The following is a 27863-nucleotide window of genomic DNA, read 5'->3' as shown; positions in this document are numbered from 1 at the left end:
AAAACCGGGTACTACAAGTTGGTATTTAAAATTAAACCTACTAAAAGTTGGTAGGGCATTTTATTAAATAAACCATAAGTTGGTATATAAAATTAAACCTACCAAAAGTTGGTAGGACATTTTATCATTAACACCATAAGTTGGTGTTTAAAATTAAACCTACCAAAAGTTGGTAGGACATTTTATCATTAACACCATAAGTTGGTGTTTTAAATTAAATCTATCAAAAATTGGTAGTGTGTCTCCAAATAAACACTATCATAAGTTGATAAGTGTGTTGAAAGTAATAATTCAAACTTTAACAATTATATCTTGCAAATAGCAAGTATCCATAAGATAGCCATGAAATTAATTAGGGTAACCGTTTTCAAACGGGAGTTGTGGGGCGCCTAACACCTTCCCCACACTCAATCGATCCCCGTACCCTTTTCTCTGGTTCGCAGGTCTTTACGGTGTCCAATTGCGCCTTAAATCAATTGGTGGCGACTCTAAACATTTTTTCTCCTCCAACGCCGATCCGCGTCGTGACCCCGGTTGCGACAAGGTGCCAAGACAAGAAAGGGAGGAAAAGAGTGAAAAATGAAGAAAGAAGAAAGAAGCAATTTTCGATCGATCAGAGACATTCCCGATCGATCGGACCTGCCAAAAAAACCTTGAATTCATGGAGATAGAATGCATTTCCGATCGATCGGAGTTGCTATTCACAGCACGTGCAGTTTCACCAAAAAGTTCTGAATTCACGTGTTTTTGAGCCAAAACGACCTCAAATTGTTTGGGAAACGACATAAGAGTCTGGAGAAGTATAAAAGGGCATAAAATAGCGTTTTGTGGGTGTTCTTGGAGCTGAGATTCATTCTCTACCTTTGAGGCCACCATTGGAGCTTGGAGAAGAAGAGGGTTCACAAGGGAGTTGAATTGGATACGTGAGGTGAAATTAAGTACCTTAGTGCTTCTCATCTTTGATTACATTTGTGTTTACTGAATTGCTCTTTTGTTCTTTGTTTTAGTTTAGTTAAAAACAAACCAACCACTCATCCTTTTCACCCAATTTACATAGTTATTGCTTGTTTGACATTGATTTTAATTGTCAACATATCCTCGTAGGAACGATAATTTACTCATCTCTTTATTACTTGTGCGATTTGTACGCTTGCAATTAAATCCATCTCAGGAAGTTGATTGTCAACATTTCTACCCACTTCTTATCAATTGTAGCCATGATGACGACATTTGTGTTGGTTGTTTGTTATATTTGCTAACCAATTAGAAATTATTGTTCCAATCACATTACTTGTTTGTGTTCCTTTTATATTGTTACAATTCCGCTCCATGTTGAAGTTTACATCTCGACGCATGGAGCGGGCTATTTCAATAGAAAAATGAAGTAATGGTGTTGAACATTTACATTGAAATGAAATGCATTTCCTCTCCACACATTGTGATAGATCTAGTTGATAAAGGGTAATATAGTTTGAAACAAATCCTCTAAGTAGACTCACCATTTCAACATGAAAATAAATCAAACAAACCGATAAATGTTAAATAAATAGCTGGTATATGATGAAATGCGAAACCAAGAGAGAAGTATGAATTATAGCATACACGAATTCTAATGCTAACCTCTTTGTCTGTAGCTTGTAGGTTGTTTTGACAAACATATACATGAACATTAGACATAACAGGTAGTTAAACATGCATACCTATCATGGACAAGGAATACAATTCAAATTAGGATGTTAATTTTTATAATAATATATTCCTAACAAGTATAGAACCATTGATGAAAATACAAAAGTATAAGTGAAAAAAATGAGAAATGTTAATAGAAGCAAATCTAAATAAAAGACGATTGCCAAAACATTAAGAGTGGGTGGGTGTCTTAGATCGGTAACCAAATGTGGGTAAAACTAGACCAAATCCAAAGCAATATATACTGTAGTAGCATGTCAATATAACCTAAACAAAAACAGAATTATTGTTCTTTCGAGCATGACTAAAAGTAACATTTAAAACTGACAATAGCTACCAAACATTTTACTGACAATAGCGCAAGGAAGGAGATCAATTCCATAAGAGCCATTTTCTGAAAATTGCAATTCAAATGGAGTGACAAAGTTAAGAAATGAGTAATGTCTTTATGACTTCTACAACATGTTGTTACACCGAAATAAATCCATCATTTACAATATGTTGCTAAACCGAAATAAGTCCATCATTGCTTGCAATGCCAACCAAGTTGTGATTTTTCTTGACCATGCTTTTTCAATTCTTAGTCATACCATTATAACATTAGGGATGTTCTTTTTTGAATGAAAAGTGTGTTAATGCATGAATCTTTTCTCTTTTTTATATGTGAATGATCTTTTCCCTTTTTCATTTGTTCACGGACTCTTGCTTACCAATGCCCATTGTAGATCCTAATAACGATCCTCCAACATTGCCCTTCTCATATGCAACAATAAAGTTTGTAACAAACATATTAGGCAAGTTTTGATGAAAATTAAAGTTAATAAAAATGCGTAAATCTTATACCTGTTGTATAGTGGAGGAATTCATTCTTTCTATATAACTTGGTACTTGAAGAACATATACAACTACAATCTATGGAACATTTACGTTGTAAGTGATGGGGCTCGTTGAGGTCTAAATACTGAGCATTTTGGCACAATAGTTGGTCTATTAGTCCTTCCAGAAGGCCTCACATAGTATCCAAATGTCATGACACCACTATTAGTGTCAAATGGTATCCACTATTTTGTAGCTATCCTTAAAAGTGGTCTAATTGGTTTAACTTATGTCCTACGCCTCATACTACCTCCAACTACTCCAACTGGTCTAACTTCTTCTTTAGGCCTTACACTGCCTTCAACTACTCCAACTGATCTAATACCTGCCCTAGGTCTCACATTTTCAAGAGCCACTACAATTACAGCATTATAAGTCTTTGCATTGTGTTTATCACCACCACACTTGCTTCACCTCATGTTTATGCCAGCCTTGGATGCTATTCCATGTTGTGGTTCACCAGCTTCTCTTCTCCTCTTTTTTTTAGGCCTTCCCATAACTTTTTGCATTGTAAGGGGCAAGATTTCATCATGATGTGTTTTTGGCCATCTCTCTAGTACTTTTGTGGCCTATATTATAAATGCATAACATTGATCATATGCCTCCCATTTGAAACAATCAGGCATAAACTACTCAAATCTTCTTCTTTTACTATATAAAAATCATTTAGCCTTTTATATTGTTCTATATAACTCCCATAAACTATCTCCAATACTTTCTTCCTCACTCTTGATACCACAGTTTTGCTAATGTCGATTGTGTATTTGTCATGCACTTTCTGCATGATCTGCACAAGCTTCATCTTAGGGTTTCTTCTCATCTTATCAACTAATCTATTAGCAACTCACTTTGACATCTTGTTTTCATTCGTCATCTTGCAAGAATGTTCAACCAAAACAGTCTTCAGGGCACACAGATGGGACAATTTCTAAGTTACCCAACAACAATTTGGGAAGAATCTTATGTTAGGTCCTGACATTGAATAGAAATTGAAGGAAAATTTAATGTGAAGAAAATTTTAAGGGGGAAGAGAAATGAACATCTAACTCCTAGAACCATACCTTCATATGAAGAAGCAGGGTATGGTTAGAGGAGCGAAGTTTTGAGGTGCTTTCTGGGGAAGACGATTGCTGCAAGGAGCAAATCGATGCTCTATGAGTGAGATGGTTGTTGAGAGATGTTTTTTGGAGAAGATGAAGAAGAAGCTATGAATGAAGAAAAATGGGGAAATTAGGGGATTAGGGTTTTTTTGTTTCAATTCCTTTTGCCACATCGATAAATTGTGTTCTACATGGATGATTACACATCATTCTACCATGTCCAATTTTAGCCAACACAAATGACACATGATTTTTTCATCACTGAATATATTCAAGATAAAATCGGGATACTTTTCCATAATTGGAACACAAAATTAAGAAAAAAAAATAATTTACGTACGAAAATGAAACCGTATATAATTGAGGGATACAAAATTACATTTTGCCTAAATAAAAGACAACAAAAACTTTGGGCCAAAGATGAGGTTCCCGCCACCTGTTCCAAAATCGAGTGGTTGAAAGTTGAAACTCCAACTCCCAAACGCACAAATATCCTCTTCGACTCGTCCCTCTGGTCTTCTTCACTCTCACTCTCACTCTCTTCCTCCATTTCATTCCTCTCATGACGTCTACTTCTCTTTTTCCCTGTATTCACCTCCCTCGTCACTCGACGTTTCACCCTAGACCCGACTCTTATCTCTCTAAACCTTCTTTTCATTTCAAGTCCCTTGTCTGCTTCTCGTCATCAACAAATGCTTCCAATTCCGATCGGGAAGAGATCAGTTGGCTCCGTGAGGAACAGCGCTGGTCGCGTGAGGAGCAGCGCTGGCTTCGTGAAGAGCAGCGTTGGCTTCGTGAGCGCGAGCTCCTCCTTCGCGAGATTTCTGCCCTAAAGCTCCAAATTCAGGCCCTGGGAAGCTCGGTGAAGGACTCTTCTGTGTCGGAGACAATTGCAAATATGGCGGGGCTGTTGCAGGTGCTGAAGGAGAAGAATCTGATTGCGGACAGTGCTTCAAGCTTCAGGCCTATTGATTTAGGGGATAAGAGAGAGATTGAGGAGCAGGAGAAGAAGGTAGTGGTGGAGGAGGATGTTAGGGTTTCAGAGAAAGAAGAGTGGGAGAAGGAGAGGCAGGCATTGAGAATGGGCAGCGAAGGAGAAGAGGTTCGAGCCATGCAGGTGTGCCCGCAATAAGCATTTTCTTCTGTCAAAAATTATCCAAGGCGAGTTTTGTGTTTTATTTTCAACCTGTATGCTTAGACCTCAATCAATTATATCTTAGAAATAAATACATAACGCTACTCAGTGGAACTGAAACTTCATTACAAGGGACTTGTATCTTCGTATGGAATATGCATTATGTTTAATAATATTGGTTCTAAAGAAATCATATGTAGGAGAACTCTAAGCTATGGCTTGTATGGCTATGCCTGGTATACCATAATGTAAATTTAAGTTAGGAAGTATGTTAATTACTTGTTTTTGAATGTACTTTTTTCTGTAATTCATCATTGATGTTTTATCTAATCGTTTGTGTATTATAATTCAATGGCAACAATGATTTTGGCTTTGATGTACTTTTAAGCTCTTTTTTCTCCTTGGCAATTTGATCTGAAATGCTATGATTTTAATCTTTGAGATCTTGAAATGGCTTACTTTAGATTTTGATTAATTGTATGATATATATGATCATGACAGGAAGCATTGCTGAAGTTAGGATTTTACTCAGGTGAGGAAGACATGGAGTATTCCAGCTTCTCAAGTGGAACTGAGCGAGCTGTAAAAACATGGCAAGTAAGTTGCAAATTTATCTGAACTTTACCTCTCATTGGGTGCAGAATATCATAGTGCCACTGTTGATGACTGCCCAAAGCATAGATGAGTTTTAAGTGTTCACTTTTTCTGTCAGACTGTCTTAAGTTGCATGGCATTTATTGTGTACATGATCTTGCTTGGCAGGCAACATTAGGTGCCCGTGAAGATGGAATAATGACTGCTGAGCTCCTTAAGAGATTGTACATGGCACATCAAATGGAGAGTGCTGGCACAAACGTACATCTAAGTGAGAAAGGAAGAACTCTGACTGTACCACAGAATGTATGTTCAAATAATACCATTTCCTTTGTAATTTTATGCTGTAGATCTTCTTCTTCTCCGTCTCCTACCCTTGGGTGACAGTTCGTGAGTTAACCTCTCAGTTTCTAGTTGGAAAATCACTTTGGAGTCTTATCTATTTTTTTTTTTTAAATATCATTAGAATGCCTAGTTATATTAACCTTCAATGAGATGCACAAAAGTGAGTTTTGTTTCCATCACCAAAATTTTGGAGTCTAGTGTAGCCATGGAGTCTTGAGATTATGCTCCTCTAAATAACTTGGGCAATAAACCTATGGTTTTCTATTTCCATTGATCGACTGATAAGTAGGTGACAATGCAGCCATATATTTTTATAGGGGCTTTGAACATAAAGAAATGCTCTTCCTGCAATTGACGAATCATGTAGATGGAAAAACCTTAATAAGCAATATTGCTAGTACATGTTTTCTTGAAATTATGTGCTTACACTTGATACATTCTGTAGTCCAAAAATAAATATTATTATTATTATTATTATTGTGTTGTTGTTGTTGTTGTATCGAGTATAGAAGTTCAACCGGATGTTTTCATATTCTTCTTATGCAGTCTAAAATCGGCGGTAGGCTAAATTCATGTTTTCTATGGTTTTCTTACAATAATACTTATTTGCGTATTTGTGGATATTAAACCGACAAGATGCAAATTGTATAAGTTCTGATAATCAGATTTGTGAAAGAAGTTGTTAGGGTATCATATTGTGTATGTCAGTAATTGAAAATGCACATATTTTAGGCAAGAGTTGGAAGAAACTTGTATCAGCTCATGCCAAATAATTGATGAATTTAACTTCCTTTTCCCAGTTGGCTTCAATTTTGAGTGAATTATGTGGGCAGGCCAAGGTTATCTTACTGTCATTTAGGCATGTTTTGTAGTGCCCTTCTCATTTTCTCATATGTTCTTTCTTTTAGGAAGGAGCTAATGGAGCTGTTGTTGCCTCTGTAACTGAAATCTCAGAAATACAGCAAAAGGTTGTGAAAGAAAGTGTTACAGAAGTTGAGGTATCCCAACATCGAGTTTTTCTCCTTGGAGAGAACAGGTGGGAAGAACCCTCTAGACTTACCGGGGACAAACAAGTTGGTGGAAGCAAAACAAATGATACCTCAACAAAGTGCTATGCCTGTCGCGGGGTGGGCCACTTAATGTGCACAGGTATGTAACTGTAACATTTAATTATGTTCTCTGTTGTGATATTCATTTATAATCTTAAGAAATATAATTATATTGGAGAATTACCTCACCCAAACCATTCATATATGATAAAATAAAAGCGGAGCCTTGATGTTAATTGAATAGTGGTGAATGTTATATGTATGAAATAGAAATATCCTTTCAGTGACAGGTCTAATTGTCTTGATTTGATTTCACATTTGTATTGTTGATTAATTAGCTACTAATGGCTATAGTCGACAAATAGAGGATATGCATACTAATTAACTTCACTGTATTCTTTCTAATGTGAGATACAATGAGATTAACAGGTTCTTCCCCTGTTACCTTGCTATGGTTTAAGTATTGGAAACTGAATTGAGACAGTAGAAACTGGCATAATTGCAATATCTTAGAATGATTCAGTGTCCCAAATGAATTGGCTTATTCAAAAAAAAAAAAAAAAAAAAAAAGAACCTTATGGTTCCACTCTGCAAAAACTCCAAATCATTCTCTTGAAGCTCATCCTTTTCAATTTTCATCTTACTGCAAGGACCGGCCCAATTTTGATTTAAGCAGATAGAAAGCCCCAATAGCGACATATTCTAGGAGCTTGTTAGAATACGTATAAATAATGTGAAATTTCTCAACCCAACAAGTTAGTTTATTGGGTTGAATGGAAAAGTAAGTAATCTTGACATGGTTGAGGTTTTGGCCTCAAACCTTAGCGTCCGCAATTTAAACCCCATTTGTTGTTGCCCCAAAATGTGGACCTTTGTATGTGTTTGTTGTTGCCCCAAGTGAGGGTTTTGTATGAGAGTAGCCCTAGTGTTAGGCCTCGTTTGTTGGGCAGTCGGATAACCTAGCTCAAGTGTGGAGGGGTGTTAGAATATGTTTAAATGATGTGAAATGTCTCAACCTGACAAGTTAATTTATTGGGTTGAATTGCAAAATAACTAATCTTAACAAGCCCAAACTATGTGATTGACCTGCCTGCAACTCTCTATAAGTACTGTTTTGTCCGTCTTCAGTATCTTATACTCTAGCCAAGAATAAGAGAGATATTGGTACTGTTATATACTTATATTATAGGATTTAATTGGAGCCATGCTATGATGAATAATTACCATGGCTTATTGATGCAGGAGGACCATTAATATAGTCTTTTATAAGTTAGTCTATTATCGGGTCTATTTTAACTAAACTTCTTTTAGTTTTCATAGTAAGGGTATTGTCGGAATTTCTGGTTGTGCTGGAATTTCGAATTTAGTAATATTTATTTGTTTTGAGAGTCTTTTATTAGGTTATTTTGTTAAGTCAAGTCCTAGTTATAATTGGAGTCATATTAATTTACTTTTAGGAATTCTAGTTTTATTTGAAGGAAGTTTCTGATGTAATTAGGATTACTAGGAGTCTATATATATGGATGCAAGTCAAGAATAAATAATAATGAGAGTTTTATACAAATTTGTTATAGGAGAGATTCCTTAGACACGCTCGGTGAGAGGTTGAGAGGGAAAGGTGAGTTTATCCAAACCCTACTTGAGAGATTCAAGGTCATTTTTGTTTGATTCAAAAAAATTCAAGAATTTTGGTTCCAGATTCAGACGAATCAGACCTGGAATTGTGAGTTTATGTCCTAGGTTTCTTAATTTTGGGCTTAATTTGGGGGTTAGGGTTTTGGTTGCTCAATCCTAAACAAATTCTACATCAGTAGTTCAAAAACTACATCACTTATCTTATATTCACCTGTATATAAACAGAAGGTAAAGAGTGCATTCTTCCATAGCCAGATGGCGCTCCATGTTATGATACTTTTCAGTGTAAACTACTAGGCCTATAATACATCCAACTGAATATTTTGGGATATTTGACTGAAAACCACTAACAGCTAGAAAATGCTGGAAGACATTGGTGATCGATGGTGAATATGTAGAATGAACTCAATAACATATTTAAAGATCAATCATGCAATTTTCTCTACTATGGCTCCGTTGGTGATGCATGATCTTAGTCTACCATCTCTTGGAGCAAGAACTGCCGTGTTATCATGTTTTCTTAGAACTGTTGGGGTCTAGGCTTCGCTAATATCATGGTAAAATTGGTGGCGTTATTGGCACTATCCTGCAAATTGATATAATGTCGATGGTAAAAAAAAAAAAGTTTTCGTCACTTTTGACAAAGTGGCGCTGAGTTTCTTTAATGTAACCGTGCTATGTTGGGGATTTCAAGCATGAATATGTTGAAGGTATACAAATAACTGGCATCCTGAAGTGATGCTTCAATCAGTATCGGCTTTCTTTTTAATGTACATATAGCTGCTCTGAAGGAGTTCCCAAAAAGCAGTTTATGGTTCACATGTATCGCAATTGGTTCGGTATTCTGATTTGTTAATGCTGTATAATTTTTATATAAGCGAACATGTGACCCAGTGATAGAGTTGCAAGAGTGTAACCTAGAGGTTACATGTTCAATTCCTGAAAACAACCTCTCCACATATAATATGTGGGGGTAAGGTCTGCAATACCTCTTGCTTGACCCGACCCCACCCACTATGGGAGCCTTATGCACGGGTGTTGACACTTATACACACTGTAAACAACATACCAATTCAATTTGAAATTGATATTCAGATTATGTCCCATTTTCATTGCAGCAATACCAAAGTCTCCCCTGAAATCAGTAAAGTGTTTCAATGCCTCATATTAGTTATTTGCATTGTGTTGCCCCCATCGTGTTACATGGAGTATTTATTTTACCTATAAATTGTCTATTGCAGAATGTGATGGAAGTGGTGAACCAAACATTGAACCACAGGTAAGAGGATTCTTCAAATGTTTTGTTTTTGTGAATTCAGGCTTTGGATCTTACCATTAATGTTTGTGCTACAGTTCTATGAGTGGGTAAACGAGGAAGCAAAGTGCCCATATTGTGAAGGAACGGGACATACAGTTTGCGATGTATGTGGAGGGAAGAAAGTAGTCTAGGAATGGAAGTATTATTATGTACCAAGCACCTCAAAGCATGCATTATTCAAACGGCAATGCTGTAAATGATAAGCAATTAGGATATCAGGTAGGAAGTACCAAAAGCTGTCTCTCTCAAAGTAACCAGTTAACATTTTTCAGATTTGAGGAGAGGAGGTGGAGATCAGACCCTCTTCCTCCTCTCCTCTCCTCTCCTCTCCTCTCCCTTCCAATTCATATTTTATGTCTTTGTTAATAATTTCTACTTTTTTTCTTTCACAAACTTGCTAAATAATTATGGGTCTTATCCATATGCCTCCTTGTTAGGGTTTGCCATGGGTTGAGTCAGTTGATAATCTTATCGACCTTGATTGAAATACAAAATCATTACCAGTCCGACTTTGTGGATTGGGCAGTAATTGCCAATTGACATTGTCGGTTGGGTGATGGATACACCCGACCTTTTTGTTAATATATTACATTGTATGCAATATTGGTAGTCTGATACAAACACATTATACTTGTCTCGTTGTTGTACTTATTAAGACAAAAAAACTTGACTCAAAGAAGAGAAAAACTCAAAAAAGGATAATTTTTTTTTTTAAAAAAGAACAAATATTTTGTAATCTGTACATCAAAGAACAAACCTCAAATTCTCACTGTCAACACTTAACAGTTAACATAGCCACACAAGTTTGAATCCATAATTCATAATCCATATTCTAAATAAAGCAAATGCTACAAATCTGCAAAAAAGTTTAATATATTTCACATAGGTTCCACTGCCACACCCACACAGGTTCCATAACCTAATACAACCACTGAGCAGGATTGCAAGAAAGTTGGAGTTGGAGTTGGAGCAGTGGACTAGTGGAGTCTTGGAGAGCAGGACTGCAGGAGAGTTGGCGCAGAGTTCGTGATTTGATTCAGTCTAGGGCACACGACCATAGTATACAACTACAGAGAGGTGCTTGGCCTTGGTGTTGAGCCTTGAATTGGGCTTGGGCTAGTTAGCTTAGTTTGGATCCTTTGGGTTTTGGGATGGGTATGTTACTAATCTTTGGGCTTAGCCTAACAAATTCTTTAATATGTAATTATAAAAGTTGGTTGGCCGATAATTATCGGGCGACCAACTTTTAAGTATTTTGATAAGGGGAAATTTCAAGCAGGTATCTCTAAGAAGAATTTTGGACATCTAGGTCCACTAAAAAAAAGTACATTGAAATATGAGTACTCATGAATATGTCTATTACATCACTACCATCGTTATATACCAGTTCATGTTACTGTTTGAAACAGTAACATGAAAGAAAAAGTCTTAAATCCAGACAATTTCGGTGATGGTTCGCTACATCATTACCACCGTTAGATGCCCCTCACTGATATGCATAATGTCTGGTCAGATTCCGTCCAAAACGGCCATCGAAAAGGAAGATCCAAAGTTGACCAATTTTGTTCGTATAATGTTTATGTTTCAAACTGTAACATAAACATTAAAAAGTCACTACCCTCGCTGAAACAGTAACATGCGACGGTTCGCTATACTAGCACTGCCGTTTAGACTCCTCACACTGAAATGGATGATGCCCAACCAGATTCCGTCCAAAACGGCCACCGGAAAGGAAGACCGAAGTTGGCCCATTTTGTTTGTGTAATGAAAAGGTTCATCTACGTCATATAATGTTAATAATTTTAATTGTATATTTTTACAGTTTCAAAACATAGGGGATTAAGAAAATAATTCAAATTATTTTATTTGATTATATATTGTTACATTTTCAAAACAGTAACATTGAAATTGAACCTATAACATTATAATTGTACAATCTTAGATCCATATGATTTCATATCTGGACTTAGTACATCTCAGATTACAATTTTAGATCTCATATTACTTCTCAAATTTACGAAGATGAAGAATAAAAATAAGAATAAGAAGATGAAGAATAATGAGAGAGGATGTTTACATTAGATTGATGAAGATTGACCCAACAACTTCAAGATAGACGCTCTTTCAACCAAGTTCAATTTCAGTCCAAGTTTAATTTTTCTTTGATAGTTTAATTTCCTTTGCTGTAGCCCACTATGGTCAGAGAGTTGTCCAAAACTCATTCTAGTGGGTGGTCTATTATGGGCTCTCGTCTGTTCTCCATTGTCATCATCTAAGGAAGATCCTTCGGTAGAGTTTAACTCATCACCGGTATGGTTTTTGCTGCCCGATTTGGACGATTGGTTGCTGCTACTTCGTGCTCTCCTGCCACCTCTGTTTTTCTTCCTCCCACGTAACATATCTGCCATCTGGTCGAACTTTTGCTGCATCTCCATGGTAAGGTTTTGCATATGAACCTCAAGAGTCTCGATCCATTCTTTTTGACACATTCCAAGACTTTGGAGATTCAATCGGTTATGGCTGGGATCGTAAAATGTCTCGTCGGTATTCTAAATCCATTCACGTATTTAATTGACACATGGTATTGGTCAAAGTCAACTCTAGGTATTTAATGGTTTATAGATGCTTCTAACAGTTTATAGATACACGATTTTTGGTTCCATTTTTCACATGGACGGGACCAATAAAAATTCCGTTATGGCGCCTCTCAAATGAAAACAACAATAATGAATCCTTATAACCTATACAAGCAACCAAGGCTAATACTTTGTTGAGATGGAAATCTCTTTTGATATATCATAAAGCTTGCCCTCAAAAGGCTTACAAAAGTCCTATTTATCATACTATTGTAACCTACTAGTAGTGCAATCAAGAAAAGAAAATCTATCTTAATTTGGTAACTATCCTGGGCCACACTTATTACTCCTAGAATGAAGCATTAATAATTGGAATCCTAACAAGGAGGAATTCCATAATACACGGGATCTCCATAACAAATTTCTAGCTACTTTTGTTGACATAATTAACTCCTCTAGCATCTCTACTAATGGCTCCAACAATCTCCATCATTAATGGCCAAATCATTCCCTCCATCATTGCTCTAATTATTGACTTCATGCACCATACTAGATTCTGCGAGCTCAACTGCGTGGCGGGAACCTTTTCCGGTCTCTTTGATACGTAGACGTCTGGCTCGATTTACGCAAAACATGAACTTATATATATATATAATACCTTCGGTAAATGGTGGCGTGAGCGCACTAAATAAGCTTAAGCAAACCCTAATATGGGAAAATTATATTTTAGATTGCAGTTTTCAAGTTGTTGACCACAAAGAGAGTAAACTTCCTTTGCTATCCCATCTCTACAAAACATTTTATGATCGGGAAGGGTCCCATATTCCTCATAAACCCATATTTTAAATCATATTTAGTGCAGTGATTTTGCATTTAAAATCATCGTCTGACTCTTAATGTGAAGGACGCACTGCAAGCAAGCAACCAACCAACATTGAAATTTTAATATTTGAATAGATCGAAGAGATGATTGAGAGTTTGAAACCAGCATCCAAAGGCTACCTGATGCAGTGGGCTTATGCTTGTAAAGCCCGTTTGGAATGAAAATATGTAACAACTTGGGTTAGTCAGTTCTTAAGGCCTAGGCCCATGTTAACTAGCCATTCGAGGGCTCCTATTACTGGTGTTACAAAAGCGAGAGTCGGTTGACGGAAGAGGGAGCTTAGATATTTTGTGAACTGTTGTTCTTAGTTTCCTTCGTAGTTTGGGTTTTGTCCTTCTTGCACGATCGTTCCATCGAAATTCGGGGTTTTGCTCCATTGGTTTATAATCTCCCTTTACCTGGATTTTGTATCTCCCCCTTAGTATACTTGAAGGTGTTAATAGCAATGGAAATATATATATACATTTGTTGAAGATTAGTTGTTGATTTATTATTTTGAACAATTGAAGTTACCTAGTAGTAACCCTCGTGGCATTTCCTTGATGTGATTTGCAATTGGCTTGATCTTGCTGTTACTTGTATTTATGTTATTTTGCGGAATCGGTCAGCACCTACGGTAGCTGCACCACTACCGCAGAGCGCGCCAAAATGCCAAACTTCAAATAATAACAACAATTAAAAAACTTCAATAAAATCCTTTCGCTGTATAATAAAAAATGAAATTGCCATCATCAATCTCAAATACACAACTGGAACAAGGTTACTTTCAACAAAAGAATGTAACATGAGATCTAACGGGATCAAGGGCCCAAAAAACATATGCTGTGAATGTCAAGAGACTTCTGCTCACTGGTGGAAGGCGATTTGCAAATCAGGAAGCTTAATGAAGCGAACCCCAATAAGATTACTACATACATGGGAAAAATAATAATGTTTCTAAGATACCCCAACTCTGCAGCTATGATTTTTGTGAAAAACATTTATTCAGACAAATCAACTAACCATATTTCTCTAGCAATCTAATTTTCCATTTTTATCTTTGAATCAAGTGAATCCAGCTGCACATATTGTTCTTGGGCCTCTTATCATCCCCTTTGTATATTGACTCTACAGATTCGTCTTTGCTTTAGTTGCAGAAATGCGCCTTGTCACCGATCGCATGGTCACAAATTCTTCAGCAGCAGAAGGGTGTATTCCCACCTGTGATAAAAAAAATAAAGAAGAAGAAAAACAACTCAGCGAGAAATAGATTTCAAAATGGGGCAAGTAAAAATTACTAATCATTCAAATGGTTTATTCTCGTGTAGATCATTAATGGAAAAAAATGGTCATCTAGCCTCCTTCACCACATTCACTTTTTTGAAAGAAAGAAAAGGTACAATTTTATCCCTTCCCTTCCAAGTTTCAACCCTCCTATCAACAAGAAAACTAGGGCATTTATGAAGATAGAAAAGCAAACAAATTCCTTTCCTATAGAATGAGCAATATTAAATTCGTCAAAAATTGGCTAAGAATAATAATAGAGAAATAAGTAGAATTGGCCTTGTCAGTTGTCATGGAGTGAACAACTCCAAGTTAATACACATGGTTTTCATTTTCAACATTTCTATTGAGAATACACCGACCCTAATTCAAATATGCCTCTTGGTCACAATCTAGACAAAGTTCCACCTTATCAGCTAACGACAATTTTGAATAGCATGTCAAAACATTGGAAATTTATACATATCCAACACGTAAATTTACCTAGCCTCCAAATATATGGTATGTCTTTGTGTTGCAAAGTCAGAAATGTGATTGTGTTCTTTCATATGAAAAGGCATCACCAAGAAACAGATATTTATCATTATTTAATAGGTCACATAAATAAAGGTCAGCAAAAGCTTTGACGAACCTCTCTTTCACAGGGGGGAGCAGGATGAATTCATATAAATGCAGCAGAGTTTAAGAAAGGAAAAAGAACACATATCTACAAGGAAAAGAGCTTACTGTGCTATCAAATTGTGCCTTGGTTGCTCCACACTTGAGCGCAACAGCAATTCCCTGGAAGAACACCCCAGAAAGTACTCAGAAATTTAAGCCATAACAAAAAAGAAAGAGAAATATATGGAAAGAAAAAAAAATCAGCTGGTGACACAGTATTCTGCCACACATTGGGGAATGGACTGCGTATAGGAGTTACAGCAGGTGAACCCAGGACAAACATAATTTCCATCACTCCAAAATGCAGCACATTATGTCCAAAAGATAATGAACACAGCAAACATGCCTGCATAATTTCAGGAGAATCTGGGCCGCACATGGATGCTCCAATAACCTTGTCCGTCTCAGCATCAACAAGAAGCTTCATAACCGACTTTTCTTGACGTCTACGAGGGAAAAGAGTAACAAGTCAACAAGTGTGTATGCATGAATGCAAAATGAGAAGCTCGTGATAAAACAAGCGTGAAACTCAAAGAAATAAAGAGTTAAGGTCTAAGGTTGATACAAATATTTCTTTTTATCATCTATAACTTCTTGTAGTTTCCTCCTAATTTATGGTTCTTTCCCCTCAAGACCATCCAAACATTTGTGAGAAAGATTAAACCATAACACTTTTATTATCTTTACAAGAAAGTTCACATCTCCAAACCCACGTACACTGCCAATTGAACTGGCTGCCTACCGAGATATGACACTGACATAGAAAATTCTTTAAATTCCTTGGTCCTTTTAGTTATAGCCCATATCTTAGTTTTTTAGTCAAAATTTATTGTATATTTATTGTATGTTTCGATAGGAGCCTGAGCCTGTATACCATTTACAACTATTAAGTAAATTATTATGATAGTTACAATAATTTTTTAAGAATATTTAACACAAAGTTTTCGAGATTGTGCATTGCAATTCTAACCCTAGAAATTCTCTTCTATTTTATTTGTTTTAGCTATAATACCACAAGAACTCGCCCTTTCTTCTTATTTTTCCTCATCAACTCGTCATTGACTTGAACCGGCTGAGATGTTTCTAAGGCATTGGCCATATCTAGCCTTCAATTATTGTCTAAATATTTTCCTTCCCGTACAATGAAAATCGAACTAAAAGGTCATTCAGTTGTAACATAAACCAATTATGTGCAACGACAGGCAAGCTGCACAAACTATGAAAGCAACAAACTTAACCTAGTAACCCTTTTACTGTAAGTCCACAACTCAACAAGACTCTGTTTAAGGAGAAAAAAACACTTCTGTAAACTGTTCATACTTCCTGAAACCGTCCTTCAATCATCTAACCTAAGGAAGATACATTCCTATGCCAGAGTAAGTGCTTCTTATGAGACCAGACTAAAATGCAAAACAGGTAGTGGGAAAAAAAGTGCAATGGAATACTATGGACATAAACCTCATTCCTTTAGAGCAATCAATCATAATTCAAATGGAAAAAGAACTCTCGTCAAGCTGTTATCCAACTTTTGAAATCATAGCAGTTAACAACCAATTTGTAAAATTGCAGATACATGAACCTAATGCTAATTTGCTGTACATACCCAGAAATAGTGTTCTTCATAGGATTGAACGTTGAAGTGAATACTAGAACATCACCATTAGCTTGCTCTATGGCCTCCTCTTCACTTAGGCCCACTACAGAAAGAGGAGGTATGCTGCAAGGTGGTAGCATCACACAAGTGATTCATCCGGACGTAGAGAAGAAGCACCAAATGGAAGAAAAATAATAAGCAATCAAAATGTTGTGAGGTATCCAATCATCTACCACTAAAAGCACTACAAAATAAGAAATGAATTCTAATACAATATTGGAGTTGACACAATTGGAAAGTAAAAGTAATATTGTAATATATATAGCTCATACTCTGCATGATCACGTAGGTAAAAGTAAACAACACTCGTGCACAAAGCTCCCGCAATGGGCGGGATTGGGGACATGCAAAATATACCCAAACCTTACCCCCACATAATATGTGGAGAGGTAGTTTCGAGGAATTGAACTTGTGACCTCTAGGTTGCACCTCTGCAACTCTATCACTAGGCCACATGCATAAGAGAAAATGTAGCCTTCATGGAAGCCTAGACTAAATTGTAACTGGCAAGTTAACATCAACAAAGATGTTCAAATAAGGTTTCACTTTTCAGAGTAGTCGACACCAACAAAGTAATACACAGCCTTTACTTTTGATATGTAACTGATTCCAATTTCTCAATGTTCTCAAGCCAGAAAAACCTGCCCTAGTTTGGTTCATTGAATCTCAGCTGGAGTTTTTCTAATTATAAGGCATTTAGGTAGAGGCTCTAGTTCTCATTTTTTAGTCAAAGAGCTTTTGAAATATAAATCAACAAATGATTTTTTCTTTGAATAGAAATTAACACAGTTTTTACTCATAACAAAGAAATAAATGATCATGTAAGTAAGCAAAAAAATTGAAAAAAAAAATCCGCTACAAAGTATAGAAAATGTTACCTAAACACTGCACAAGGTATGTGCATGTAGTCTGGCTTGGACGGTTGATTACCAAAAAGGGTTTTCTGCAGGCAATAAAAAAGATAAAATTTCATCAAACATCAAATAAATTATTAGCTAATTGAAAAGAAGGCGGGAGAGCCTTGAAGCACAAACTCAATAACAATAAATGAAAAGGGTGCAGATAAAACTCATACTGCAAAGCAGGTTCCCTCCATCAATGCCACAGGGGTAAGATTCACTCGGTTTGTGACATCACCAACAGCCCATATGCTCGGTATGTTAGTGCGTGAGTACTCATCCACCTGAGAAACGGGAAAGAGAGAGACGTGTCAGGACATGTGGAGGAATACCATATATGCAGATAAATAATGCAAGGAACACAACCTTCTATACTTATGTGTAAACCCAACTAACATAAACATGAATTGACAAGTAATAGCACAAGGTCAACACACTTTTCTACTCTGCTTCGGATGAAATGCAACTGGACTTCAACTTTATGTCTCCTATTCAAGTTAACATAACTCACTACATTTCATCATACTATAAGACTGTAACATAAGTATCGCGTGTACTAAATCAACGAGATTGCCACATCATTCACACGAATAAAAGATTCATGCAAATGCATCAGGCCAAAATAAAGTCAATCAGAAAGGCAAGCCTTCAAAAGCACTGCAAACATTGGATGACACTTTTTTTTTGGTAAGTTGGATGACACCCTAATGGCCTAATTCTAACTCTTTTCTTTAGCGTAATCCTAACTCTTTTCTTTAGCGTAATAGAGAGATTGTACCTAATTAAAGCTGAAAACTTTCTTGAAATTACTTGGAGAATAGGGGGTCGCAATGCCATGGCCCAGGATCATATGGCATCAGACAAGGGCAAAACTTCAGGATAATAGGAAAAAGTCCTTTAATATTTCTTCTCTCTCTTTGTGTGTTTACGTGAGAGTGAGTGTGTGTGATAGAGAGAGAGAGAGAGAGAGAGATGCAAGGAGAGAAGGGAACTACAAAAGTAACATGGAAATCATAACAATTTGTCACCAGTGGTACCTAGTTAGTAGTTACTCAATATTAAAAGCAATACAAACAGAAAAGATAATTATTTACCTTCACTGCTCCTGTTTGGTCGAGTTCCACACCTACGGCTTCCAAATTAAGCCTCTTTGTATTAGGTGCCCTACCTGCGGCGACAAAAGTATATGATTTCCATCATAAGTATTTTGAATAATATCGCACTGATTTAGTGGATTAATATTTGTAAGTCTAAAAGGTATCAGATGCTTATCACCGCAAAGATGGCCAGCTGCATGCCAATCTTCTAAGAAATCCGAACTTTATAACATGGACAGCTGAATTATTCGTAAGATAAGATGACTTGAGAAGATTTTAGTTAAGCTGGCAAAAGCGCTCATCTTAACTATTTGTATAAATTACATCAAACCAGTTTTTCACCGCCAACTAAATTTGAACCATTCTAATGCTGTATGCTCGATGAAGTGATTTAGGACATAAACAGTTTCAGATGACCACTTTTTGAAATGAATAAAATAACAAAGACTTGAACAAACAAGCAAGCTTTTGAACTTAGACCTTCTCACATATAAAAATAATAATGATGATGGTAACTACAATAAATAACACCAACCTTCCACGGACGACCATATCATAGAGAAGTGACAAAAACAACATAACATAAATCATTGCTGAAAAGATAAATACATGAATAAATTTCTAATACAATGACTGCTGAATAATGCAACTGCCATGCAGCAATGGACAGGGACACTAAAGTTGACAACCAGAACAATAAAAATGTATTGGAACTAAGGACAGAAAATAGGAGTTTGACGGTAAACTCAGAAGGTTTATATTATTCTTCAAAAGATGTTACAAACATCCTACCAAGGTAATGGGAGAAGAAACAGAAAGAGAAACCACTTTTCATACCGATTCTCTTATCTATCAGAAGATGAAAGAAAGCGATCATGTTTAAAAGTAAATGAAATCCAATACAATCCGGAACTCAGATATAATTGAAGTTATTATATTTGTACAAAAAGAACTACTAGAACTAAGGTGGCATTTTTCAATATGGGAAGCTACTTGGAGAAGAACGCTCACTGTGTAGTATGGCCAGAATTTAAAAACAAAGAATTTGTTTAACAAGTGGATGCCCTCCGAGTATGGCTATAACTGTTTCATATATTTTTCTTAATTAAATCCTATCTCAAGGGATAGATGGACATTTTATGTATAGATATACTAGAAACTTCCACACTTCAAGCTTCACATATACATGCATAAGATTCCAACTAGTCGATGGTTTTCCAAAATTTCCTGAAAGATTAGAAGTTTTACCTTATAAAACCAAACAAATATACATCAAAATATTGATAGTTTAAATCCAATTGCATTCATGTCAATAAACATACTGAAGTGTGTACTGTGGTCTGTGTACTCTAGAACATATACATTCAGAATTTTAACAACTTTGACAATATAGGCTGCAATTCATAGTTCATGCTATGCTAAAAACCAATGACTTCACTAGCATTATCGAAACACAACCAACGTCTTTCTATCAACAAGTGCAAACCATCACAAATAACAAGGAAACATATTATATGAACATGCACATAATTAATGGGGACTGTGATCACCTGTAGCAAAGAGTACAAGATCTGCCATTAATTCTTCACCATGATCAGTGCGTACTTTTATGCCGTTCTCTGTTCTAATCAGCTGATTATACGTATATGATGATTACCATAAGATCATATGTTTTAACAAGTAAAATTTTTGTAGCTCTAAAATGCAGGAAAATAAGAGTAACCATTTGCAGAAAATTGCCCTTTATTAGTACCTCAGTTAAATTTGTCTGAGGGTGAAAATTAATTCCCCTGCCTTCCAAATTTCTTGCAACAACAGCTCGCATTTCAGCATCAAAACCTCTGCAATAGATAACGTACAAACACATCAGAACTGCAACGGCATGCTTTGACAGGGGGATATTGGACCAAGGAAATGGCAGGTAAAACTTGTTCTTGTCCATGACAAGTCATAAAATTATAATTTTCGCTTCTTTGAATGGTAAACCTCAAAGGATACTTGTGCCCATGAGGGGAAACTTGTCTACAGCATCCAGCCCACCCCAAGTGGCCAGTAGATAGGGCTTGGAACATAAGCTAACAGCTTTTTTTTTCAGTATGGGAGGTTAGCAGGAAGTGACTAAACAGCCGAAGAAAATTGTCCTATATCAGTGACATCTGCACTCTTCATTTCAAGATAAATAATTCTAGAACTCCTATGTAGAACACTAATTTTAAGTTTTTCCATAGTAGACATGCTTGACACAGTTGTAACTATAAAATGGTCCTTATCATAGCTCGTAGTTCTCCAGATTATATGAATTTCTAAGAGTAAAGAAAGATAATAAAATGTGACAAACAACAAATGATATGATCAAAATTGTCAATTGCATAGTCCTCCATAAACTGATATGCATCCAAGATTTTTAACATATATGAAAAGAAGGGGGTGGGGGGCATAAAATGTTTAATGCTTGCAAAAAGGAGCTCTTCTTTTGGCCTAGTAGTAGCCCACTCCTTAGGAAGGTCCCACATTTGAGTCCCTCTCACGCTAATAATAATAATAATAACATAATTTATCAAAAAAAAAAAAAAAATCAGTTCACAAACCAGAAAACCCTCTTCAAGACCAAACAGCTTAGGAGTTCAAAAGTTAAAGTCAACATTATAGCCTTGAGAATAACCTTAATGGAAGTTCCCTTCTGAAAAAAAGATCCACAGTGGCACCAAAGCCCCGCCATATTGAAGCAAACTCAACAGCAATGTACCCTCCACCAAGCACCACAGCACGCTTAGGTAAATCTTCCAAGCTAAGGGCCTCATCAGAGGTTATCCCTAACTCCTAAAAATCCAATGTAAGTGTAATTAAAACAGAGTGAAAAACAGAACATATTAAAGTTGCTGACAACAATCAAGGATTTCACCGAGTGAAGTTCAGCAGTAAATGGAAAAAAAAAAAAAAAGACAATAAAGAAGAAATATTGAACCTCTATAATTGGTGATAAAATAATGCAGAGTATAATATATTGGTATCCTTTCTTAAATTGCAATCACTATATTTGCTTGACTTATGGTGAGAATCATAAGCACAGCACAAGTATTCATACATCACGGTCCTATAAATCAAATTATTAGCAAATACTGCACACAGTGACAGTTTAGTAAAAAAACACAGTTGTAAACAGCAAAAAAGAATATCCAAATATCAAATTTAATTTCAATGCAAAAAGACATCTAGATTTTATTGGCAGTAATATTCAAGAAAGAAAATTTTAAATGAATCAAGTTACAATACTATCTAACATACAGAAATCCAAATACAAAAGCAGAATGAGAAAATCCACCTGCCCAGGGATATTTGGGCGCTGGGCCCGACTACCCGTTGCAATGAGTATGTGCTTTGCTGAGTAGCTCAACTTAGTGCCATCTAGTTGTGTCAACTCCACTTCATTAGGACCAACAATCTTACCCTCTCCTTCAAACAATTTGACCCCAGAATTTGACAATAATTTCTTGTAAATTCCATTTAACCTGATTATTTCATCAGTCTGTGATTACGCAAAAATAAAATTTTAGTAGTTAATCAATTAATAAATGAATAAAGTATAAAATCTAATCGTGCTCCACTTCAATGAAAAACATTATGGCTTAAGCACTAAAAACTAATTAATTAAAAAGAAAATCATATATAGTAAAATCAAACCAAATTGTTCCAATGGCTCATTAGGCAAATATGTAAACAGTGCAGACTATTTCGCGATCCATAGCTCCGCTTCAATTGATTGAACAGTTTCTTACAGTAAATTAAATAAAAGCATTTGAGAAGGCTCATTTACAAACAGAAAAGGAAAAAAAATTACATGCAGCTTAATTTAAAGGCGTCAATATCGTTGTCTACGTCACCTTCCCGCATAAAATCCATACAATATTAATAAGTAAATAAAAAGTATAAAGTCTACTCGTACTCTACTTCAATGAAAACATTATGACCCAAGCACTACGAAGTACGAACACATTAATTAAAAAACATCCTATAGAGAATAATCAAACCAAAATGTTCCAAATGGCTCATTTGGCAAATCTGTAGACAGTGCAGGCTATTTCGCAATCCATAGTTCCACTTCAAATGATTGAACAGTATCTTACAGTACATTAAATACAAGCATTTCAGAAGGCTAATTTACGAACAGGGAAAAAATTGCAGAATAATTTGAAGGTGTCAGCATCGTTGTCGATGTCACCTTCCCTCATAAAATCCATGGAAGGGAAATTTATAGCCTATATGTCAATCCTTTCATATAATTTAAGAAAGAGCAAACCAAAATCAAATAGAGAGGCGCAAAGGTAATTAAAAGTAATGGGAAAACATTAAATCATCATCAAAGACTTCTAATTCATTTCTCAGAAGCTAAAATAATAACAAGAATGACAAGAAACCTAATTTCCCAATATTAACAGTACGTTAGATTAATCCTCAGTCAAAACTACATGGAGTTCACCATACAAATTTTGTCTCACCAATCACTTTTAACACAGTTTTACCCAGAGCTAGCTAATATGGATAGGAAACCATAGATATAAAGTATACAATTGTATGGGGATGGTATACTGTCAATAATGACCTCACTAATTGCTGTAAAAAGAATACCCGAGGCCAAGATTACGAAGATTAGGGGAAAAAGAAGACCAACCTTTTTCTGCAAAAGCTTCTTCCAGTTGAAGTTGACATTCTCATTTATTTCCCAACCATAGTTCCTTGCATCCTACACAACCAGAACCGAAGACTAATCAAACATTCAACAATAGCATATAAAGAAGGAAATTCATTATCATAAACAAAAGTTTTATATTGAACAATTCAGCAACAAAATACAGGATATATGAAACCAATCCAAGAAAACAACAGAGTTTCTTTAATACTACAGATAAATGTGCAGAATATGTGGAATTGCGATATATCTAGTGATTATATACACCACTGAGTTCCATCACCACACAGATTATCAAGTCTACTTAAAATCCTAGAGCAAAAGCATGTTTGTCTGACATGAGGCGGCAGCAAAAGATAGTTAAATTAAAATTATCTATCATACTAGGAAGAATCAAAATTAATTAATTCACATTGAAAACATTCAAAATTATATGTTTGTAAAATATATCCATGTTTCCTGCAAATCAAACCTCTAGACCATGGTATCAAGGTATCCTTCTAAGTAACCTAGAAGGGAACTCATAAAAGTGCCAAATAAATCCAGTTTATTAAAGTTGCAAAATGAAGTCGTGTGTGAATGCACTACGTAATTGCAAAGAAGGCTCTAGCAAAGACAATTCTTTAAAATTACTCTTTGTCGGAAACTTGGCAGCTAAAGGAGAAAAGATGACAAGCAATCTTCATATTTAAAATACAAGTATACTAAATACATCGCATGCTCACCTCAGTTTCACCTCCATAAGATGCCCCATATACCAAAATCTTCTTGGGAACACAACCTCGGATTACACAACTGCCAAGCAAAATTTGAGCAACGTTGATCATTAGAAATTTGGGTCTGGGAAGAGGAAAAAGAAGATTTCCAGCACCAACAATCATTCAGCAAACTAAAACTCTCCAATTCAAGAGCTAATAGAATACAAACACTTCAATTGGGTAAAAGTAACCTCAGCTGACACATTAATTCAAGGGTTTATGTCAATGAGACAATTATCACTAATATGCCATTATATTTAAATGAAATTTTAAAAAAAAGAAAAGAAAAATAAAATTGAAAGGGGCACCAAGCTAGTGTAGCCCAAGTAATGTACCATTATTAAAATTTGTACCCCACAAAGATACTCAGATGCGGTCACAAATGCTATCAAGCAAGCAATATGCAATTACAAGTAGATGGGCTGCCATAAACTCATTCTCTCTTGTATTTTGCATCACCTTGGTTTAAAAAAAAGATTTAACCCTACTTTCTACCCATTCTTCAAATAACAATCAAAACTATTTCAACATTATTTTTCACTCTGGGTAACATAAATTTCCCATCTCATTCACTTCCACTCCGATTCCAGCTTCAAATTAGAATCAATGCTGGCCAAAAAAAAACAACTGCACACTGAGATTCTGAACGGTGTCATAATTATCAAAATGTTATTAGTTTAGTGTCATCTTCATTAACAATCTGAGTGTCTGCATAGCCACTATGACTCAGACTCACCCATAGAGCTAAAACAGATGATGTTGTTTAATTAAATTTCAATCTAACCCAACTCAGTCCCTGAAAAAGTTAACAGTTACGCATTCATGAAAAGGAAATCTTTTTGTTTCAAGAAGTCCTAGACTCCTAGTATATGAAATATGATGACAACAAAGGTATTACCTAAGTTAAATTGACTAATCTACAAGATATACACAAACTTTTTTCTTTAACATATGGTGCTAGTATAATGTGCAACAATTATATAAGCCTACCTTTGAAAGTTTTAATTCGGTAAAATAATAACTTCTGAACAAAAAAACCCATCGCAATGGCCATCCACCTAATTAAATAGTAAGGATCTGCCAAAAAGTTCATGATGAAGTTTTCCCATTGCAGCTCAAGTAAATTCTATTATGAACAACATACCAAAAATATGCAAGGAGATGCCAATCTAAATCAACCATATGAAATTGAGACCATTTCAACAAACAGAGCCCTGAAATTTAAGCACGACAGTAAAAGAAAAAGGACTTTCGAGAAGAAACCAAAGTTATAATCTCAGTGAACTCACGTTCCACCAACTCCTCCTATTACTTCTGAGCTGATTGGATGAAATGGAAGCTCGCAGATCCCAACCTTGGAACATAAGATTGAAGATGGTCAGGTCAGTATGTTATTATCCACAAAAAATTTCAGCAATATACTAGTACATATCCTTCAAGTCACCTTTATCATCTCAATAGAATAACATCCAACACAAATCACACCAACGTATCCACGTGAGAACGTTTCCCCAAAAAAAATGCAAAACTGAGACTCGTTTGAATAGCAAAGATGCATACCTTAGCTCCAAAATTAGCAGAAAACCTAGCAGCCCGAACACCACCACTGCCAGCTCCAATGACAAACAAGTCAAAATCATATTGAGCCTCTTCTGCACCGGAATTTCCCACCTCCCCATCAATAAGCATCTTTCTTGGCAACGTTGTCATGATTGTAGGTCTGGTAGATCTAAATCCACGAGCAATTCACAGAAATCAGGACTGAAACCACACGAAAGAACACAGCACTCGTGGATCAATCGGAGAAGAACGGAAGTAGCCTAGGGTTTAGAATTACAGAAGCGCGTCTATATAGAAGAGTCGAACGTAGAATATTATTGATTAATAAAAAATGAATAATTTAGTAGTTAATGCAAATATGGAAATACCATGGTCCATGGATATGGAAAGAAAGAGAAGTTGGTGAAAAACGTGTGACGTTAAGCTAACGAATACCCACATCCGCCCATAAGGCCCAAGATAGAACTACAACCCAGAAAACCGGCTTACTAGGTGAGGGTGTCTTGGATCCTTATAAAGGAGAGTTGGTAGCTCTATTTTTTTCGATGTGGGATACTCATCAAACCACCCCCTTGGACAGCCGACGTCCACGGCGGCTACGCTCGCTCTAGTCCACGGCGGCTACGCTCGCCCTTCAGACGGCAGCCCTCTCCGCAAACGCGACCCTCTCAATGAAAGCACCAATGATGAATACCCACATCGGCCCATAAGGCCCAAGGTAGAACTACAACCCAGAAAACCGGCTTACTAGGTGAGGGTGTCTTGGATCCTTATAAACTAGAGTTGGTAACTCTATTTTTTCGATGTGGGATACTCATCATAAGCTTCTAACTCGACTCAACTGCTCAAGCTCCTCTTACTTGGTTGGTGGATATGTAAAACTAATTTTGAACTTGCAAAAATATATGAACATGAGAGAGATTATAACTTGGAAGAATTGAACCGGAATCATGGAGAGATACATTTGTGGGGATTTTTTTGGGCTCTCCCCAACCCACACTCAAGTGGGCCCGCCCCATACAGATTTTATTTATGAAAAAATTTCATGCTGGTACCTTTAAGGATACTTTTGGACATCTAACTCTCCACTTTCAAAACACATGGACGAATAAGTAACCATGAAAATGTCAATTACATCACTACCTTCGCTATATATCAGGTTATGTTACTGTTTAAAACAGTAACATGAAAGAAAATTTTCAAATCCAGACGATTCGCTACATAACCACCATCGTTATACTTTCCTTACTGAGACACATAATGCCTAGCTAGATTTCGTCCAAAATGACTATCGAAAAGGGAGACTCAAAGTTGACCCGGTTTGCTTGGGTAATGTTACTGTTTCAAACAGTAACATACAATCTCATATATGAACTCAGATTACGATCTCAGATCTGAACTCAGATTACGGTCTCAAATCTCATATTATATCTAAGATCTAACAAGATGAAAACGAACACTAATAAAAATAAGAAGAATAAGAAAATGAAGAATATGATTGTGGATATACGATGGTGGTGGAGGAGCGACAGTGGTGGTAGTGGAGATGAAAGCGGACAGTGGCAGTGATGGAGATGTAAATGGAGGCAAACGTGACAATGGTAGAGATGGAGAATAGGTGTCTTAGATCTAGATTTTTTTTTAGATTCATGCCTATTGAAAAAGAAAGACAAATGTGATATTATGTAATTATTAATTTTTAAAATAGGTATTTAACTGGAAAAAATATATTTATATGGTAAAGTTTTTTTTTTTCTTTGACCTAAGTGAATACTAATATATCATTTTCCGTTTATTTATTTTAGAATATTTCGTCTCGCCCGCTCTTTGAACCCATGAAATTAGATGGGCGAGGCCGAAAAAATCCCCCACAACATTCATTAATATTGGTATTTTTCTTTCTCCTTTCTTTTTTTTTTTTATCTTATGATGGTCCCCATATAAATTGGATGATATGAATTTAGACAGAGAATAGGTACTCTTGATAATAATAGTCATCAATAGAAGCATTTTCAATTTTGGATGACAATGACTCGTCAAATACATGCGTAGACAAAAAAAACCTTCACCGATTAAAAGTATGCG

The 27863-nt window shown here is 36.0% G+C and overlaps 2 protein-coding genes across 3 annotated transcripts; one reads left to right on the top strand and one right to left on the bottom strand.

Moving 5' to 3' along the window:
- The first annotated feature begins 4049 nt into the window (after nucleotides 1-4049).
- On the top strand, nucleotides 4050-9929 carry LOC119987839 (protein disulfide isomerase pTAC5, chloroplastic). Its single transcript, XM_038832765.1, has 6 exons — nucleotides 4050-4782; nucleotides 5302-5397; nucleotides 5563-5700; nucleotides 6648-6888; nucleotides 9665-9702; nucleotides 9777-9929. Exons 1-6 carry the CDS (start codon nucleotides 4228-4230, stop codon nucleotides 9870-9872), a joined length of 1164 nt encoding a protein of 387 aa, XP_038688693.1. The 5' UTR covers nucleotides 4050-4227; the 3' UTR covers nucleotides 9873-9929.
- A 3946-nt stretch (nucleotides 9930-13875) lies between these two features.
- LOC119998486 (glutathione reductase, chloroplastic-like) lies at nucleotides 13876-26114 on the bottom strand. Of its 2 annotated transcripts, XR_005468269.1 has the most exons (16): nucleotides 25779-26114; nucleotides 25508-25572; nucleotides 24186-24255; nucleotides 23443-23514; nucleotides 22096-22299; nucleotides 21436-21593; nucleotides 20527-20614; nucleotides 20324-20405; nucleotides 18771-18844; nucleotides 17853-17960; nucleotides 17656-17720; nucleotides 16727-16840; nucleotides 15470-15569; nucleotides 15190-15243; nucleotides 14203-14400; nucleotides 13876-14107 (listed from the first exon to the last, which is right to left on the bottom strand). XR_005468269.1 is itself a non-coding variant. In XM_038845838.1 (15 exons), exons 1-15 carry the CDS (start codon nucleotides 25926-25928, stop codon nucleotides 14308-14310), a joined length of 1497 nt encoding a protein of 498 aa, XP_038701766.1. In that variant the 5' UTR covers nucleotides 25929-26114; the 3' UTR covers nucleotides 13885-14307. The 2 variants fall into 2 exon arrangements, 1 of the variants encoding a protein (XP_038701766.1); XM_038845838.1 differs by having other exon boundaries at nucleotides 13885-14400.
- Nucleotides 26115-27863: the final 1749 nt, after the last annotated feature.

The sequence above is a fragment of the Tripterygium wilfordii genome, chromosome 1 (genome assembly GCF_013401445.1).
Source record: "Tripterygium wilfordii isolate XIE 37 chromosome 1, ASM1340144v1, whole genome shotgun sequence".
NCBI classification, from domain to species: domain Eukaryota; kingdom Viridiplantae; phylum Streptophyta; class Magnoliopsida; order Celastrales; family Celastraceae; genus Tripterygium; species Tripterygium wilfordii.
This window is presented reverse-complemented; position numbering and strand designations above follow the sequence as displayed.

What these genes read in the sequence shown, in the direction of transcription:
- LOC119987839 (XM_038832765.1), top strand. Translation starts at nt 4,228, where the DNA reads ATGACGTCTACTTCTCTTTTTCCCTGTATTCACCTCCCTCGTCACTCG. An exon ending in AAGAGGTTCGAGCCATGCAG is followed by an intron (nt 4,783 to 5,301) that starts GTGTGCCCGCAA and finishes TGATCATGACAG; the next exon opens with GAAGCATTGCTGAAGTTAGG. An exon ending in AACCAAACATTGAACCACAG is followed by an intron (nt 9,703 to 9,776) that starts GTAAGAGGATTC and finishes TTTGTGCTACAG; the next exon opens with TTCTATGAGTGGGTAAACGA.
- LOC119998486 (XM_038845838.1), bottom strand. Translation starts at nt 25,928, where the DNA reads ATGACAACGTTGCCAAGAAAGATGCTTATTGATGGGGAGGTGGGAAAT. An exon ending in ATAGGAGGAGTTGGTGGAAC is followed by an intron (nt 24,256 to 25,507) that starts GTGAGTTCACTG and finishes TTTGCTTGGCAG; the next exon opens with TTGTGTAATCCGAGGTTGTG. An exon ending in ATTCTCCTGAAATTATGCAG is followed by an intron (nt 15,244 to 15,469) that starts GCATGTTTGCTG and finishes GTGTTCTTCCAG; the next exon opens with GGAATTGCTGTTGCGCTCAA.